Source organism: Thunnus thynnus, chromosome 9 (genome assembly GCF_963924715.1).
Source record: "Thunnus thynnus chromosome 9, fThuThy2.1, whole genome shotgun sequence".
Lineage (NCBI taxonomy): Eukaryota > Metazoa > Chordata > Actinopteri > Scombriformes > Scombridae > Thunnus > Thunnus thynnus.
The window spans coordinates 31,582,713-31,601,920 of NC_089525.1; the positions used below are offsets into that span (position 1 = coordinate 31,582,713).

Sequence of the window (19,208 nt, forward strand, 5' to 3'; positions counted from 1 at the left end):
TGGTTCAAATGACTCAAATGACCACACTAGTGTGTAATTCCATGGAACAAACACAAGATACAGGGTTACCAGACGTCAGACTATCTCCAGGAGAAAACCAACTGACTCTTCTGTTCCGACATGATGGCGACATGGAAAAACTGTCAGAGCACTGACAGGTTACGGTGCACATGGACAAGGGGTCTAGAGTTGGGTACTTACCACCTAAAGCTTGTTTCATTACAAAATCCATGGTTCCTGCTGATTCGTACGGTTGTTCTTCTCAAAGCCAAAGAGATCTGAGCATGTAGCCACCAAGCCTGGGATCTCTGGGTGTCTCGATCCTTTTCACTTTCCCCTTCCTCTGTGGTGATGCCGAGCGTCTTTCTGCTGGACCTGAGAGAGAAAAAAGACGGAAAATATTTAACAAACAACCTCTGTAAACTTTGTTTAAAATAGACGTTAAAACCTTACATCAGAGAGTCTAAAGCAATTTAACCAATGTGTCCAGCTTGGAGTGTGAGACAGCAGATCACGCTGATGTTAAAACAAGAGATAATGGGGATCTTCTTAACACTCTTTAGCCCTGTGACAGGAATCCCATTCTGGGAAGCAGGTAGATCAATCAATGGCCATTTGCTCCAGGTCACTTATCTGTCTGTAACTCAATACCAACGGATCAGTCACCTTGTGTTACTAACTGCTCATAAATATTTCACAGTAACTGAAATGATGTGGTTGTTTTCTGTTTAGATCCATCCGACACATGGATGACACACTTTCCACTTGGATGCAGATTGAGGAAATGAGTTTATATCCACACATATTACTGTATATAAAAACACACACTTGCACTATTTGAAAGGGAAATCCACCCCACAAAAAAAAGATAGTCACATCCATATTTTCTCATTAATATTTCATGAGCTATGACAATTAGTGTCAGATTCAGAAGATACTTCCTGCATTTCCATACGAGTGTGTAATACAATCGCTTTGTATATCATTCTCATGTGCTGCAAGACTGCCTGAGTGCATATCAGCATAAAATGAACATGAAGTTTATTTACAGTGCAGTATATGAGCAGTAAGCAAAACGAGCTCAGAGAGTGTACTTTATTATAGAGCTGCAACGATAACTTGATTAGTTGATCAACAAAATTAATGGACAACTATTTTGATAATCGAATGAATTGAATGAATTACAGCTAATGGTCCGCGCCTTAACCTCGGTGCTATCAGAGGACCATGTACACTACTTTTTCACAGTCAGTGACAGGCAAAGAAGGCAAAGTGGATTCACAGCTTACAGTGTACACTCTTATCAAAACATTGCTTTGTCAGTTTCACCTTCCCTCTCCATGAAGTTGTGGTTGAATTAAATGTGGCAATTTCAGTTTAGTGAGTGGATTGTAGTTTATTGAATCAAATTAAAGTGCAATTAGAGTCTTATCCAAAACATACTTCTCTTTAAGCCCTTCTATCTGCTTAAAAGCATTTAATTGTGATTTAAAACATCACCAAGAAACATATCAGAAGAAGGGAAATCAGCTAGTGTCACATTACGCCATGTTTAATTAAGGTATGGTCGATGAGATGTGCAAATCTAGGAAGAATATGTGGTGAATTTTAGGTTTTTGGGTTCAGGTTTATTGATACCTTAATACATTTTATAAACACAACATATCAGACTTTGTCTGGGATAGCAAGATAAAATCCTAGACTTAATTCCATCGTTGTCCCTGGTGTTTCCACAGTCCATCAACCATTCAAAAGATTGGGACAGGAGTTCATTGTTTGATGTGAAAAAATATCACAACACAAGCACCAAATGTAGACATCCGAAGAACAAGTAGTCAGCAACATGTTTTTAGGATGTGGTCAAGACAAAAGGCAAAATAAACTCATAACATCACATCTTAAGAGACAAGAGTTGGTTGTTAGACACAAAAAAAACATATTGTACCATCATTCGATTCAGGAACTAGTAGACATTGTTTTGCCTCTGCTGTTTCACTGGAGCATTGTGGTCACCAGAGTCATCAGAAGTTCTCTGGGGACCTTTTTTATGCTTTTACAGATACAAGCTTCATGAATACCATCCAGAGATCCTATCACTCATCTGCAGCTACTCAGGAATATATATGAGGCTGAATTGTATATATTTGAAAGTCCTTGAGCTTTAGGAGTGCAGTTTCATGTGAAGAGGTGTTTGTTCAGACTCTTCTTGAAAGCATGAACACCTCATGACACATCCGACGACAGCAGGGGGAAGGCTGTTCCATGTTGTTACAGCGGAGTTGAGAAAGCTCCTGTCAAGGCACTTGGTGTTAGCCCTGGGGAGTGACAAGGCATGGCTTGGTGATAACCTCTGGGTGGTTGGGAGTGTGCATCTTGAAAAAAAAAAGTTGTTACAGCAACTGCTCTGTGATGGCTCAGCTTGGTGATGGCAGAATCCTTTAGGACATAGTCTTCATCCACACAATTTATTTTTATTGCCTTTTTCCAGATGATATCTAGCTGCCTAAGAGTGGTTTGTGAGGCATTCATCTAGGCATGGCAGGAATACTCCATGATGCTCCTGACCTGGGTTTTGTAAACATTGGCTCTGCCTCTAGGAAACAAGCTTATTGGCCAACTTCTGCCATGCTCCAAGATGTTAGACTGATAGCTGGTCCACTGGAGTTTTCTATCAATGCATAGTCCTAGAATTTCCATCTGCTCACTGAGCTTGATTTGTAATGCTCAGGCTGATCAGGATGAGATGGATTCCTCTTTCTGCACAGGATCATTGCCTTACACTTGTTGGGCTCAAAGACGACCTTCCAGGCATCAGCCCACTTTCTGATGTTTTTCTGATGTCCAGGTCTTTGTTTAGGCTTGCTGACACCTCAGACTCATTTGATGGAGTTATAGTGGAAGATCATGCATGTTTGTACCAAATTCATGGCAATCCATCAAATAGTTGTTGAGATATTTCAGTCTGGACTAAAGTGGTGAAGCAAACGACATTGCCATCCCTAGAGTCATACCACTAGCATGGTTAAAGCATATGATTGATGATTTAATATGTTTTTTTATTGTCAACAAATCTCATGTGCAGAGCCAACAATGAATTGATTCACTGACAAGTATTATGTGAGTATCCAAAGCCTGATATATATTATTCCTATGTGCTGTAGACCTCCTTTGTTGTCCAAAAACTATTAAAAACGCTTCAATAAGCTATACCATTACACTGGGTGACATGTTCCTTCGACATGAAGATTATCAGCAGCATGTTTTCAGTCTCCAGAGAGTGGTTCTCTGTAAGGCAGAGGCCTCTGATATCTAGCACAACATGCATGCATACGCAGTGGCGTCCACCTTACACAGAACTACTCTCTGGAGACTGAAAACATGATCACTGTTATTAATCTTTGGAGCCGTTTCTAAACAAACTAATATGACCAAACTCTTCACAATGAATGAACATGTCACCCAGTGCGGCGGTGTGGCTCATTGATTTGTTTTTAATAGTATAATAACGGAGGTCTACAGCACAGAGGAATAAGATATATCAGACTTTGGATATACACACAATACTTGGTATAGATATATACATTATGCTATAGATCAGTTCATTGTTGGTTTGGCTCTGCACATGAGATTTGTTGACAACAGAATAATGTAGACAAATGCCAGCCTGATCCTTTAAGGATTGACGGAAAGATCCTTAATCCATTTGGAAGAATATTTATTGCCTTCATGTTTCATTAGAGAATTGTTTTCAGTATATTTGGGTTTTTCTTGGAGCCACCATCCAGTGGCCATTAGAGGAACTGCAGCTTCAAGCACATCTGCACATTGAAGATTGCGCCTTGTTGTCCCTGCACTGTGTTACTGTATACTGTCTGCCTGTGTATCTATTTGATAAACTGTTCTCCTGCACTAGTGTCAACGACAATGAAATCCTCCACATTTATTGCAGCTGGCGAACCAGAACACCATTTCCATTTTGAAGCAGATCCCTCCCCGCTCTCCTCGCAGAGCGCCTGGTGTCATTTTGCTACGCCAATATTTTTCAGAGCTGAATAGAGCTGGGATGAGATGGGATGGGACGGCAGATTGAGCTGCACAGCTTATTCTGGGAGGCAACAGGGGAGACGAGGACGCGTGGGACGAGAATCCATTTGTAACTGTGACCGAGTGCTTCAGGGGGTGAAGCACCTCATTTCCATACACACACACATACACACACACACACACACACACAAAATGAGAACACACACCCACACACAAGATTTCATTAACAGGGAAATACGCAAATACATGCTCACACACAATACGAGAAACACAAACGCTACACATTTAACCTTGTGTGAGGAGAGTAAACTGTGCACGTATACATGAATGTGTGTTTGTGTGTATGCATACAAAAATAGGTGCATAGTGCATACAGGCGTGTGTGTCAGTAAACAACAGTGTCATTAATCTGAATTTATGCTCAACTGAAAGGACATGAATCAGACCATTTTAGAGATTAAATCAGTGCTAAACAAGGACGTATAAACACATTCAGGTTTTCTGAAGAGCCTTCTCTGAAGAGAAGTGTGTATGTTTGAGCATCTATGAATAAGTGTGTGTGTACTTTTGTGTGTGTTGCTTGCAGTTTGAATACATATAAATGTAAAGAGAATATAAATAGTATATATATTTTTTTATTATCTTGATTTTCATATGGAATACAAGCAGTGTACCTTTAGAAATACCTCATCCTCCTACACCTGAGCTTTCACTCAGCAAGGTCAGAGGTCATAGACACCCACGGTTCAGCTATGGTACATACTGTACTGTATATATCTTTTTTTTTTAACACTTCATGCTTCTGAACAAAGGAAATATATGTACATAAATATGAAACTGTGGCCCTCTTACCATGTGGATAACAAAATAGGAATAGCAAGAATGAAAACTGACAGAAAAAAAGAAAATCGTCATGTTAGGTTTCTGCTGCTCTGTGGTTTTTCTTACTGTTGCATTTTCAAGCATAATTTTATTTTACATTATTTTATGTTTCTGTATTTCATGAAAAAGAAAAACAAGGACAGCACTCCAAATTGACTTTTCACAAAAAGACAGAGGTGGGATAATTATAGATTGTTAATTATAGATTGTTAGATCTATAATTAATCCACCTGTGTTTATTGATTGTGAAACTGCCTGTACACATGTTGAAGAAGGGCGTCTCGCCCGAAACGTCCATGTGGCAATTAAAAAAGTCAATTTGGAGCGCTGTCCTAGTTTTTCTTTTTCATTATTTACTACTTTAAGGATCCAGCACCCAGTTTTCATGATATTATCGTGAGTTGAGTGCGTTGTATCTTATTTTTTTATGTTCCTGTATTTGTGATTGAACTTTACTTTGCAGCTGTAGTTTCATTTCGAGTCTACATTTTTGGTTTTGTGAAGACAGTCTTACATCTTACATAAATACAAATACATCACAGCTGTGTGTGTGTGTGTGTATGTGTGTGGCCTCTGGTGTTTGTGGTCTGCCAGTAGAACATTTCTCTTATCATTACAGAAACAGACTCAAGGACACACTAATGGAATAAAGGAAAGATGCTGCAGTCAGAGAAGGACATCTGGAAAAAAAGGCACACACATACACACACACACACTTGTGTATTGAGGGCATTCAAGTCATAATCCGTGACAATAAATGTTCGATTATCTTCATATCTTTGTATCCCAGCAGTGATGCGGTCTGTATGAAACCTTCTCTGACCCTGATCATCTGGGACAGGTCTGCTTTCTGTCCCCAGAGTCAAAACTAAACCTGGAGAAGCAGCGTTTAGTTTTTATTCTCCACATATCTGGAACAAACTCCCAGAAGACTTGAGGTCTGCTGCAACTCTCAGTCCTTTAAAATCAAGACTTAAGACGTTTCTGTTTGCTGTTGCCTTTTATTAAGTCAAATCTGGACCTTTTGATTCATATATCGCACTGCACTGTCATTTTATTCTCCTGTTTTATTCTATTTTAACTTATTTTAATTTTCTATTCGACCCTTTTAAATTTGTATTTTTATAATGCATTGTGTTTCTTTTACATTTTGTCTTGATGCCTTTTATGTTTTCTGTAAAGCACTTTGAATTGCATTGTTGTTGACATGTGCCATACAGATAAACTTGCTTTGCCTTCTCTGTTGACTTTGTTGTTCCAAACATTCATTTTCTTGTGGCTCTCTCCTGAAACACAGTGACAGTTTGTTTAAGTGTAAAAGCGTATTACATTTTTACGAGATATTTTCAAGAAAGACAACCATGGTGACCAAACAGCAATCTAAAATGTGTTAATACTCAGTTTTTCCCACCAAAACACATTGTGTGTGTCCTTGAGGTCTAACCGAGCAGCAGCTACCACAGCTTGAAGATGAAGCCAGTGCAGAAGTGCCAGCAACGGCTGCTACATGCTCCAATTAACTCACATTGAAAAAGCCTCAACTTCTCTCTAGAAATACAAAGTCAATCACTTTTTTTAGAGTCATTATGGTCTCAATCTCTAAATTCTGTGCTCATTTTGGAAATTATTGCTCCATTAATAAAATTTGAAGACTTATGGTAGCTTTGATGTCTGCCGTGTGGGCGTTGATTGACAGCTGTGATTGACAGCTGGTTGGACAGTTGGCTCCTGGACTCGCACTGAGTCGACTATTGTTGCAATATTTCACGAAGTTTAATGTTACTTGATTATGATACCTGCCCTGTTAGCACAATTTAGCTGAAGTAGCTAATGTTAGCCCAAGTGTTCAGTGCTCGGTGTTCCCAGTAAGCTAGCATTAGCTTGGGTCCGAGGTAGCGGGGTGTGTTTCCAGAGCATGAAAGGCAACACCTTGCGTACCTTATTTGGAAGGTCCTGGCTCTAAACAGAAAAGATGGCGCCAACCATAACAGCAACTCTGGGCTTCAATCAAGCTCTGATGCAAACCAATGGGTGACCTCACACCTTACTACGTCCATCTTTATATACAGTCTACGGGTCTAACAAATGCTTTGAATGCATTTCCTTCCTAATAACACATTTGTAAAAAATTTACCAAAAAAAAAAAAGTCATTTTAAATCCTGTGTTGCTTACAACAATGTTTGCTAGCAAGCAGTTTTCTTCTGAGTATTAAGTGTATTGCATCACTCAGGTCCTTGTGCCAGTGCATGATACAAACAAAAAATGGAAACCCTTGGAAAAACATTACTCTATAGTCCTACTAACAGTTTTGGGGTAGTTAGAGTACTCAGATTGCTTTTTTGTTGAAACGAGTAACATCACGCCTAGTGCTGGACTGGGTACTTTGCTAAGTTTGCTGTTTTATGTTCCAAAATGTAGATGTTACTTTTTGTTAGCGTTTGTAACGTGTCTGTTCAGAACATGATGGTTTACGTTGGTAATTGTCATTTTTGTGCTGGTTTATAGTTTTAATCATGAGTGAGGTGGCTGTTACGTTTCTTGACCGCAGCTGTTTTTTCTACGGTGTTTTTGCGATTCTGTCCACTGTGTTGTATGTCAGTAATTGCTGAGAACTGCTTCCTGTCTCTCATTCCATGCTGCTCACCACAATATATATTTCTAACATGCACAGGGAATTGCAAGGGGGTTTTCAATTTTGGTAATGCAAAAGTACTCTGATGTGCTACTTTTCTCAGGAGGTAACGTTGTTACTTTTTAGTGGTAGTAATGTAACGTAACATGTTATTTAAAAAATGTTACCCAACACTGGCTACTAGTGGTCAAAAACTCCACAAGGTTCCTTTAACTGTACTGCAGCATCTAAAAAGGTAAACACATGGAGAAAAGGAGGCAAAAGGAAAACACAGAAGTTATCTGTCATGGTATTGCACTAATTGAAAATCCCACAATCCTAACATCTCCACTTCTACTCATTAGAAATTAATTAAAACATAATTGATGTAATATAATATCCTTTTAATATATTTTTAATTTCAAGGGTCATAAAACGTGAGCATGGTATATTTTATATTTTAATCACTTCTCTGGGAGCAACACGCATGTTTTCATCTCTCCTCATTTCATCTTCCACATCACCCTCTACCTGCAAACTGAAACCTCTCCAACACAACAGAAACATAGCAGCACAATCTTAGGAGCTCCTTTATCTGCCAAAGACCGGAACAATTCATCACGCTGTTATCATGTGAAACAGAGAAGCGTCACTCCACCTGCCTCCATTTACATCCTCGTCAGAAACCAGAGGCCTGAACCTCGGCTCGTTATGTAAGAGCTTATCAGTGGGCGGTTAGCGTTGGACTGGAAGCTGAAGCAGCTCTGCCGCATACTGAACTTCTCCATTCCAGTGATAGTGGCAAGGCTTTAAAACCTTACGTAACCCTCCCTTTCACACAGGGCCAAATATACCATACAATCACTGACAACAGCACCCAAGGGCAACCCCCTCCCACCCCCACCTCCTCCTCCTCCAATCTCCCATTCCCCAGCACCCAACCATTTTCCCTCCATCCTCCACCACCCTTTCTTCTTCTTCTTCTCCCTTTTTTTTTTTTTTTTTTTAATTTCATAATCCAGGCGCTGGCAGCGGTGCATGACTTGGGATAATGTTATCAGGGCCGGGCAGGACCGCGCGCTGATCCTATCCAGTTAATTGGAAGTTGTTTCCGAGTTTCACGGCCGGAGACGGGGATGGGAGCGGCTCGGGAAGGCGGACATGAGCCTGTCAATGGAACATGTTTATGACAGGCGAAGGAAATGTGTTAGAGGGAAGGGAAGAAAGGAGAAAAAAAAAGGACACAGAAAGCCTTAAATGTGTGTGATTTCAGTTCAGGGATGACAGGTCCATTAAAGGAGTTACAACCAGCACGGAGAGGCACATACTGGATCCAATAAGCAATGTTGCTATTACCTTTATTCTAATGATGGAATAAACAACATATTGCTGTTGTCATGCAAAAACCCATTACTCCAGCTTTTGCTGATTTTCATTTTTTAGCTTTAAAGGATGGTTCTATGTGTTTCTTATTGTCAACAAATCCCATAAAATAGACCAAAACCAACAGTATGTTAACAACAAGCTATGTAGGTGGGATTAAGAACGGCAGCGTCCTCATCCTGTGGTCTTGTGCTTGAGGCAGAAAAATGGCAAAAGTCACTAAAATCTAAATCGACTCAGCTGTATAGATTGTTGTAAGTCGGCTGACAAAAATAAAGACACAATATTTCTACAATCATCATGACACAAGTTAGGTTTGGGTGACGTAAAATCCTTCCCAAACAGAAAACAGCTACCATGAACACAATGTCAGACTGAATAATGAAGTGATTCAGTCAGATTATCAGACTGCAACTATTTTGATAATGAATGAATCATTTCAGTTATTTTTTAAAGCAAAAATGTCAAACAACCCCGAGTTACAGACAGTCATTTGTGAGGATTTGCTGCTTTTCATGGTCTTATGTGATAGTAAATTGAATATTTTTGAAACAAACAATTTGAAGATGAGTTTTTAAATGTTTTTTAACTGAAAATAATATTAGTTGCAACTCGAGTGTAATTACAACAATTTCCTGTTCTCTCAGGCTCATGAAACTCTTTTAATGAGCTCACAAATGCACAAGGATCATCAACCCTTTTTATTACTCCTGAGGGTTGTGAAGACTCAAGGTTTTTACCCTGTTATTAATGTGCTGCATTGTAACAGTCTGTGCAGTGGAAGTGGTTGCAAAGGTCCCACATCCTGCATCTGTGCTGCATTAGCGGTGTAATGCAATGTTCTCATCATTGGTAAACCACATCTATGACGTACTAGTGATCATCACTGACCTGAAGCCAATTATACGTGAAGATGGAACTCACTCATATAAATCTTTTTGATCTTTCCAGGAACCTTTACCTCCATTTTAACCTCAGTAACCCAGAAAGATCAAAACGAAGCTTTATAAAACAGAAACTAAACATCTAATGAGCTCTGAAGTGTGGAGAACGTCTCTCTTTGGAGAATCAGTTACACGAGATGAATCAGAGGTGAAAGGCTCCTGTCCCCTTTAACCAGTTTCAAGGATAGATGTTAAAAATAAAAGTCATTTGTAGCAGTCAGCACACACACACACACCCACACTCTGCCCCCAGCTAGCCTTTCACCCAGTGTTTGATGAGCTGACCCTAGGGACAATCTGTCGGACATGAATGGGAAAATCAATACTGAGAGCTGGACGAATGAACCAAGATGGATCCCTGACAGGAGCTGTTTTTATACCAGGTTAGCATGACGCCAGCTGGACACTCAGTCTTTATCTGTCAGCAATTAGAGAACACAATACTGTGGTACATGAGACTACTAATCAAATTTGAGGCTTTTGATTAATATCTTACACTGCACTGTAACTTTTACTCTCCTGTTTTATGTGTCTTATTCTATTTGAGCTTATTTTTATTTCCAATTTAACTATTTTTAATTGCTTGCTTTAGTTGCTTTTACATTCTGTCTTGATGCCTTTTATGTTTTAAGTAGAGCACTTTGTATTGCCTTATTGTTGAAATGTGCTATACAAATAAACTCGCCTTGCCTTACACAGGACTACGATAATACAGTATCCATTACATATTAACTAGGGGTGTGCCCAAATACAAATACGTTATTCGGCAAAGCACAAATAGTGGGTTTTTTACAAATATTTGTTTCATACAAATATTTTAAAAATTATTTGTTTTCAGGAAGAAAAAATAAAACATGTTAAATACCAGGGTGCAGGTCGGTTACATCACTAACTCAGTGTCTCTCCTCTGCTCCGCTGTTACGTCTATCAGCAGGTTTCAACGAGGGGAGTCACATCCACCTGCTACATGACGCACATTTCCTAATTTGGACATCACTCTCGGACTTGGGGGTGTTCCCCAGAGATAAGTGAAGTGATCCAATGGGAACACTTCATAAACGCTTCTTGTAACACTTTAATTTTCTAAAATTAAAAGCGTAATAAAAACAATTAAAGGATTTTTAAACCTCTTTCCACTGTTATTCAAATACAAATACAAATGATCTTGCTTCCTCAACAAATACAGATACAAATACAAATAGTGGGCTCTCTGCACATCCCTAATATTAATGCTAAAATGCTATTTTTGATTACACATGTTTTTATTTGTTAACTAATTGTAACTTTGCCATTACATTTTAATTTAAAACTCCTCTATTGTTATTGGATGATCTGAAACTGCCTGGTTAAATAAAATGGTTTCACTCTTGGTAAAGCTATACTGTCATTTATATCTGACTGCTACAACACAGCAGACATACAGCTTTATTTAGATTATGAAAGCTGTTCTAAACACAAAATGTTTCTACATCAGCGTTTTGGGGCATCATACATCACAAATTTCTTTGTAAAAACTTACTTTAATGCATCAAATACCCAATGTATTGATTCAAATGACAGAAAGTATACAGAAACCTGACCTCAAACTAGAGCCAAAATAAGTTCAAGTTTTTTTTTTGGTGGACATGTTACCTTTTTCTGTTCTCATTAGTGTCATTATTAGAGGACACGCTGGTGTTTAAATAGAAGAAATTTAGCTATTTAATTCAAAATATCCCAGACATCTTGTTCCATTAGTTTTCAAACAGGAGGTCAGTTCCTCCCTTAAAAGCCAGATCCTAAGTTAAATGAACCTGATTCACGAGGGACCAATAATCAATAAAGAGGGCTCTGATGCGGGAAGAAGAAGATTTTGGAGGACCAGCAAAGACAAAGGCACCCTGGGCTTTCATATTGGTTCGTTTTTGTGCTGGTGTGGTGTGGTTTGGGTACAGATTGGTGGGAGCAGTGCCAGGGTTAATCTAATAGGCACAGGTGTTACCTGTTGTCTAATAACTCTCTCCTTTTTAAGCAGTAGCGTGCTGGACCTGAAAAAGACAAAACACACACGCTGGAGCCAGAGGAGGACGGACACACCAGCCCTCTGTTATAATTGTATATTGATTCTGTGTTGTTTGAAAAACTGGACTGTGTGCCCTCCAGAAACACCGGGCGAGTGAGCAGAGTTAAGGAGTGAAAAATGTGTTTATGTTGTAAAAGCGTGCCTGTGTGGTCAATAAAAAGACGACCCAATGTGGACAGAACTGCTTGCGACTGTTTGTGCTGCGCAGAACCCTGAGACACCTGTTACAGTTTTGTTAAGGAATTTTTTGGTCTTTATTTCAAAAAGTTTGAGAACCAATGATTTGTCCTTCAGTTTTCGTGTAGTACTGATTTTGTAAAAGATGCAGTTGGTCTTTATTTTTGTTTCAGTTATTCTTATATTATCCATGTCTGCAATTCAGGAGGTAAAAAATTCACTGAAAACCTTTGAGATAAATATGTGATGGAACAGTCAGTTCCTTCCTCTCAATGGAAACTACAGTATTTACTAAAATTTTAACTTACTTTAAAATCTGTTAAAATCTGTCAGGATACAAAAACTCTCCAATGAGCTAATTCTGAATAATTTATTAGTTGTTGAGAGCAGCGGAAAGCAAAATGAGTCAAAGTTGAACGTGCAACAAATCGGTTCAAACCGAAGACAGCGAGACAGCCACCAGGAACGTTAAACTTGTCCCTAACAGGGCGTTATAAACACACACACATACACGTACACACAAACATTTTTCCTTTTGTTTATTCTGAATGAAATAACGTTGTGCGATGCAGAAAATTCACGGTGCAAATGTCACCGAAGACAGAAAATACATTTAGGAGACGAAAGTTAATGAATTAATGATGAGCTGCTAACGCCGCGCCTCGCTCTCAGATCTGCGAGGCAGCGACTTCACCGCTCGACAACATTATTTATTCATATGACTCTCTGGTGATAAATTATTCCCTCAGCACAGGCTGGAAGGCAGAGGAAGGCTACATGACTCCATTTAATTTCTCTTCTTTAAAAGTGACTAACCCTCCCTCCTCCCCCTTAAATGTTAGAGGAGGCTCTAGGAGACCTTGTTGCATAGATGAGGCTCATTTTAATTTGCATATTTTATTTTTAATAATGTGGTTTATAGAACTAGATTCTTGCAGGTTAGAAATAATGACATAGTTATATGATTATAAATATGTCACTCTATTTCCTCTGTGGGTCTGTGATACAACATTATGTACTGATAGCACTCTTTAGTGTGGGTAATTTATATTAATTCAGTTATGGTCTGTTTGTAACTAAATTAAATGACTGGACTGATTATATCACCACATCTATGCTTCTCTGTTTTTATTCTTCGTCTTCTCCTTCGTTTCTCTAAATCTTGCCTTTTGGCATTTTGTTGCCTCGGTCATATTTCTGTTTCGTTCTCTGGGAGTTTGTCGGTGGGAGGATTCATGTGGGAGTACGCAGGGAGGTGGATGCTGCTTCTGTGTTCCTGCTTTTCTAGTGTATCTGAGGTTCAGTTTCCTTCTTTGATTCAGGTAAAAATTAAAAAGAGTTTAGAAAAATAATTGCCAATGGCCGATTTTAAGAATGATTCAATACAAGTAATGTTTTTTTGAGCTGTTAATACATAGATACTGTAAGTTCTGTTAGTAGTAAAACTTAAAATGCTGTTTTGGAGGTTAAAACTGGACTTAAGATGCTTTATCCTAGTGTGTAATTTTAACCACTGCTGAAAAGCTGATGCTACCTCATTCAATGACATAATACCAGAGACTCTGAGGGAAGATACAGTCACCTTAGCACCAATTTTGCCTCCCATTAACTTTAATTAAAGCTTGAAGAACTGGCAACTTTTAGACCAACAAAGGATGTGATGTCACAGGTCCGTAGATAATAAATATTGAGGAGAGCGAGCATGAGTTGAACCACTGTATAGAAAGGTAACTACAAAATCTAAATACATTGAATGGCCATTGCTGAAAAAATGCCATCAAAACAGTGTTTGGTTTAATGAAAATGTTAATAATTGCAGCTTTAAAGGATCTCCTGTCTCCTCACTATACACTGGTTTAGTACTGAAATTATGAATACCTCTAAAATTTGATATAATAAGGCAGGAAACTAGTAGCTCATTGATGTGTAATAACTGCGGAGAGACTGTGCCACGCCATCATTAACTCCCTCGACTTCTTAATTGTTGCACTCGGTGAATCTATCTGGTGTGAAGGACTATTGATGTGCGGTACATGAGGTGTAAAGAGGTGAAGTGTTTTTTTTCCCCCCACTGTCTGTTGTCTTCCTCGCTCCATCTGTTTCTGTCTCTTTCATTCATCCTGTCTTTGTTTCACCCTCTGCTACTGTTTGATTCTCTCTCACTGTCCGTCTGTCTTTTTCAACGTTTTCCTCGTGTTCACTTCTTTTAGAAAACTTACTGCGCTGATTTAGGAACTGAACTTTGATGTAGGTGAACGTAAATTTCTATCACCATGACTGTTTTTCCTCTTTCTTTCTTTTTCTATTTACTTTATTTAAACAATTATAAGACATAACAGAGGCTGTGCGATACAATGAGATGCAGATTGAGGGTTTTTGTATCATTTGAAGTGAAAACTGTGTTTGGTTTTGACAACATAATTCTCTATATTTGTATATTTATATTTATATTTATATATTTATATGGATATATCAAGCCCTTTCCATGATCCATGATCACTTTTGCAACACAGTAACACTGCTACAAATCTACATTTTAAAGAGTCATTTTTTAAATGCAGCAATTTTATTATGGTTCTTCCATAAAGTCAGTGGACTTCTGAGTGACATGTTAAAATCATAATCAAAGACTTGACAAAACTCTCCTGGAGTCACAGAAGATATTGTACGACTGTTTTTCTAGACTGAGTAGTACCAACCATGAAAATTCAGCTAATATTGAAGCGAAAAATTGTTGGAGTGCCCCTTTAAGGCAAGCGAAACCTGTTTAACAATCTTTTTTTCAGTTTTGTATAAACAAGTGTCTCAAAAGAAGACAGAAAAAGGCAAACTTGCTGCATAAGAACGAAAAAAAAATGACTCTATGAATGATTGTTTTGTTTTTATATCACTGCCACAGCAGATTTTCTTACTTGTATTAGAAGAATAAGACTTAAGGATTCAATAAAATTGCTAAAAAAGGAGAATACAGAGATATGAAGGTATGTAGTGGTGATTCTGGAGGATTGTAGGACAAAGACAGATGAGGAAGGAGGGAAACTGAGGCCGACATACAGAGGCAGGTTGAATGTTATGTTATTAATGGAGCAATTAGCTGCTACAATACGGAGCGTTTACTCAGACATCTGTTCAGATGACAAACAATGAAATTGATCCGGCGCAGAGTCCCGACGTTCAGCCATTAAACAAACAATTCAGAGTCGATCTGAAAACACTGAAGGCTTCATTTACACAGATAAACCCCACATACGATATATTGTTCAGGTGTTTACTCATCATCTCTTCCACCTTTTTCCTGGTTCACATCCAGTGTGTTTACCTTTGAGCTAATGTTGGATTAATTAACATCCATCTGTCAGGTTAACAGCTTAACCAGATTATTTTAGTTAAATTAAGTCTAAAGGTAGAGTAAACATAACCAGATTAACAGACCTGAGCTATAAAAAATGACCTTTGCTGAAGCAGGAAAACTTCTCTGATTTAAGCCACGTTATCAGTGCAGCGAGAGTAACGGCTGCCCTCTCTCAGGGGGCAAAGGAGGAAGTAGTTTAACATTTTTATACTGCCGAAAAAGGTTGTATGAATGACACCAGAGACTACAGTTCACATCCCGTGTCTTACCAAGCGTCAACATTGGTTTATCTTAAAAGACGACTTTGACATTTAAAAATTCACTTATTAAGAGTTAGATGAAAAGACGAAACCTTTAACATCCTGGAATCTCTGCTGGTTGTCAACAGGTCTCGACCCAGAAATAGAACAAAACCCCTCGTAAAATGGTTTTGTTACTATGGGACAGAGCCAGGCTAACTGTTTTCTTGTGCTAAGATAAGCTAAGCTAACGTCTCCTGGCTGTAGCTTCATTTTTAGCGTACATGACATCCTCTCTCATCTAGCTCTCGGCGAGAAAGCCAGCACATGTACTCCACAAAATGTCAAACTTTTCCTTTAACCACAAAGGCAATCTTTCCCTAACGTTGAATAACTGCTTTTATATCATCATTTGGAGCCATAGAGAGAGATGACTGAGAGATGATGTATGTGTTGGACATTTTTGTAGGAAAGTCATCAGTTACACTCATTTCTAGCATATATAACAAGAGTATAAATGTAATTAGTGTCATCCAAATAAAGTCTGATGTGAAATATTGTGTCATGCAGTTCATGTAACCCTAGTTGGTGTATTTTGAATAACTGCCTTTGTTACTTAAGTGCACAGTATCTTCCTTCTTTCCAAAAGTAGAATATTTAACATAAAGTCAATCAGCTACAGATGATGGTAGAAAATGTCTTAACTGGAAATGCAGCCAGAGATTATTTTCTCAATCAATTAATCTATAAAATGTCAGAATGGTGGAAAATGCCGATGACTGCTTCCCAAATCCCAAGATGCAACCTCAGATGTTTTGTTTTTGTCCTGACTAAAGATATTCCAAAGATACATAAAAGATAGACTGCATATGTATATATTATACAAATGTATACACAAGATATTAGACCCAACTCAAAGATATTCAGTTTACTATCACAAAGGACTAAAGAAACCAGAAAATATTCACATTTAAGAAGCTCGAGTGAGAGATTTATCAAAATCGCTCATTAATTTTCTGTCGGTCGACCAATCAATTAATCAACTGATCCTTGCTGCTCAATTTTAGCGATATAAAACCCTCAGAGCTGAAGAAGGAGCCGCCATTTTGTAGTGATGTTCAACAATCATGCAGGGTTCATCCTCAGAAAAGAGGAAACAGAAATCAATCTGCTGGAAGGAAACCACAAAGCAACAAAGCTGCGACACATGTTGGAGTTTCTATCATTCATTTGTAAACCAGAGATGAGAGAAACAACATTTTCTGGCACAAGATGCATTCTGGGAAATGTAGGAACTAACTAATACCAACAATCCATCACAAAATGACTCCTGGAGTTGCTGTGAACAGATGAATGGAAATCTTTTACAACTGTGCGATTTGCATGAAACACAAACACAAAGGCAACAAATAAACAAACAGCAAAGAAAAACCAAGCAGGGAAAAGGCAGCTGGTGATGAAGTAGAATCAAACAGCTGGTGACATTTTCAGAGTGAATTCATTCAGCCTGAAGACAAAAGAATCCAAACAGACAAAAGAGCCTCCGATGCACCTCTGACACAAACACAGAGACGGCTGCGTTCGTTTGGTGACATTTAATTATCTGCTGATATTTTACTATTTGCATCAGTCCAGAATGTCATCCAGCCATCCTGACTTTTTCCATCCATCCATCACATTTTTCTTCCTCTACCACTCCTTTCATTTATCAACTCTCTATCCATGTGAGTCACTTCTTTCACCCATGAATTCATTCGTCTATGTGTTGTATTGGTTGTCCATTGAACAAACTCTACCTTCATCCATCCAGCCAGCTGCCAATCACTCCATCAATCTATTTGTCCATATCTGCCCTTTGGCCCAACAGTCCACAATTTTTTTTCCATCCTTCCACCTGTTTATTCATTCATTCTTTCATCCATCCATCCACCCATCAGTCAACACACTGGTTCCATTCAAATGAATGAGAAGGCTGTACGCAGACATGATGTTGGTTTAAGCCTTTCATCTATTATCCACTCTTCTGCCAGTTTATCCAACATTCATCCAGTCACTCGTCAGTTCATCATCCATCCATTCTTCCATCCAATGGCTTATTTTTTATCCATCATCTATCCACCCACCCCTACCTCCACCCATCCATCAGCTTTCATCTGCCCTTCCATTTAGCCTTTCCATCTTTTATTTACATCCCTTTTTGTAATCTATCCATCCATTCATCTACTGTATGTTTGCATCTATTATGTTACCCATCTATTGAGTACTCTACCGCCATTTTATCTATTCATTCATCCATCCATCATTCATGAAATCCTGTATTTTAGTCTATTAGTGTTTTTTTTAATGCTCCTTTTAAGGTGGTATCAGTAAATACTGGGAAATTCTAGTCACATCTTTGTCTTCACAGTAATATTAAAAATATATCTTGTTCTTTAATAACATCTAGATTTTGAGAGATTTATATATGAATCTTTCTGCAAGGTTGCATTCATCTGCACAGGCACAATAACCCTGGAGTTAAATAAACAACTGATTTGTAAAAAAAAACAACCCTTTGATACGTAGTTAGTCAGCTTGGGTAGTCACTTCATGAAAATGAATGTATAATTTAATCAAGGGCGGCGAATCCAAAGACGACAGCAAGGACACAGAATCTGTTGTCACTGAAAATCACAACGCTGATGCACGGACGCTGGAGCCAATGATATCACACATACACAGTCCACTGACTCTGGCTACTTTTTGAGCCTTATACATGTAGCTGCAGACCTCCTCCCCTCAGGCGACGGAGGATGGAGGGGGAGGAAGCAGGCAATAAATCACCAACGAGGCGTTCGTCCATTTGTCTTGCGGTTGGGTGGCTGAAGGAAGAGAAAGAGGGAGAAGAATGAAAAGAATGGGGGTGGGGGTGCAGGGGTGGACATACAGAGAGAGAGGGAGGATAACGAAGAGAAATGAGGACGAGGGGGGGAGGGGGAGGAAAAAGGGAGGAAGGTAGGAAGGAAGGATGGAGAAAGGAAGAAGATGATTGGGTTGGGAAAAAAAGGAATGCAAAAATGTGAATGGTTACTGTAAAATGTAGAGAGGGATGAGATGGAGGATGGAAGAGGAAGGAGAAAACTTGAGCAAAAGAGTGAGTGGATGTGAGAAATGTGCGGCAAAGAAAAAGAATGCAAGGAAAAGGAAACGGAAGGAGACAACGACAGGTAAAGGAAAAAAGGAAATGATAGATGGAGAGACAATGAAAAAGGAGAAGACACGATGAAATCAAAAGGTAAAAAGAGATGGAGAGAGAAAAGGGAGATAAGGATGAGATAGAGAAGGAGAGAGAGGACGCAGAAATAAAGGAAGTGAAATGGGATAAAAGTAAAGAAAGAAACAAATGTGCATTTTGATCGTGTAGTCTCTGTCAACGCAGCAATTGGAGACAGTCACCCAAAAACAATCCCTCCTACAGTACTTTCATAAATTTGGACCAATAATATGGCCATTGATGTCATGGTTAATGGCTGA

The 19,208-nt window shown here is 38.7% G+C and overlaps 1 protein-coding gene across 1 annotated transcript in view; it reads right to left on the reverse strand.

The window, feature by feature from the left end:
* Positions 1–19,208, reverse strand: part of LOC137189917 (complexin-2) — a 63,213-nt gene that overhangs the window by 24,114 nt on the left and 19,891 nt on the right. Inside the window, exon 2 of the mRNA XM_067600046.1 lies at positions 202–375. Within this exon, the coding sequence (XP_067456147.1) occupies positions 202–232 (31 nt within the window). The 5' untranslated portion in view covers positions 233–375. The remainder of the gene's footprint in view (positions 1–201; positions 376–19,208) is intronic.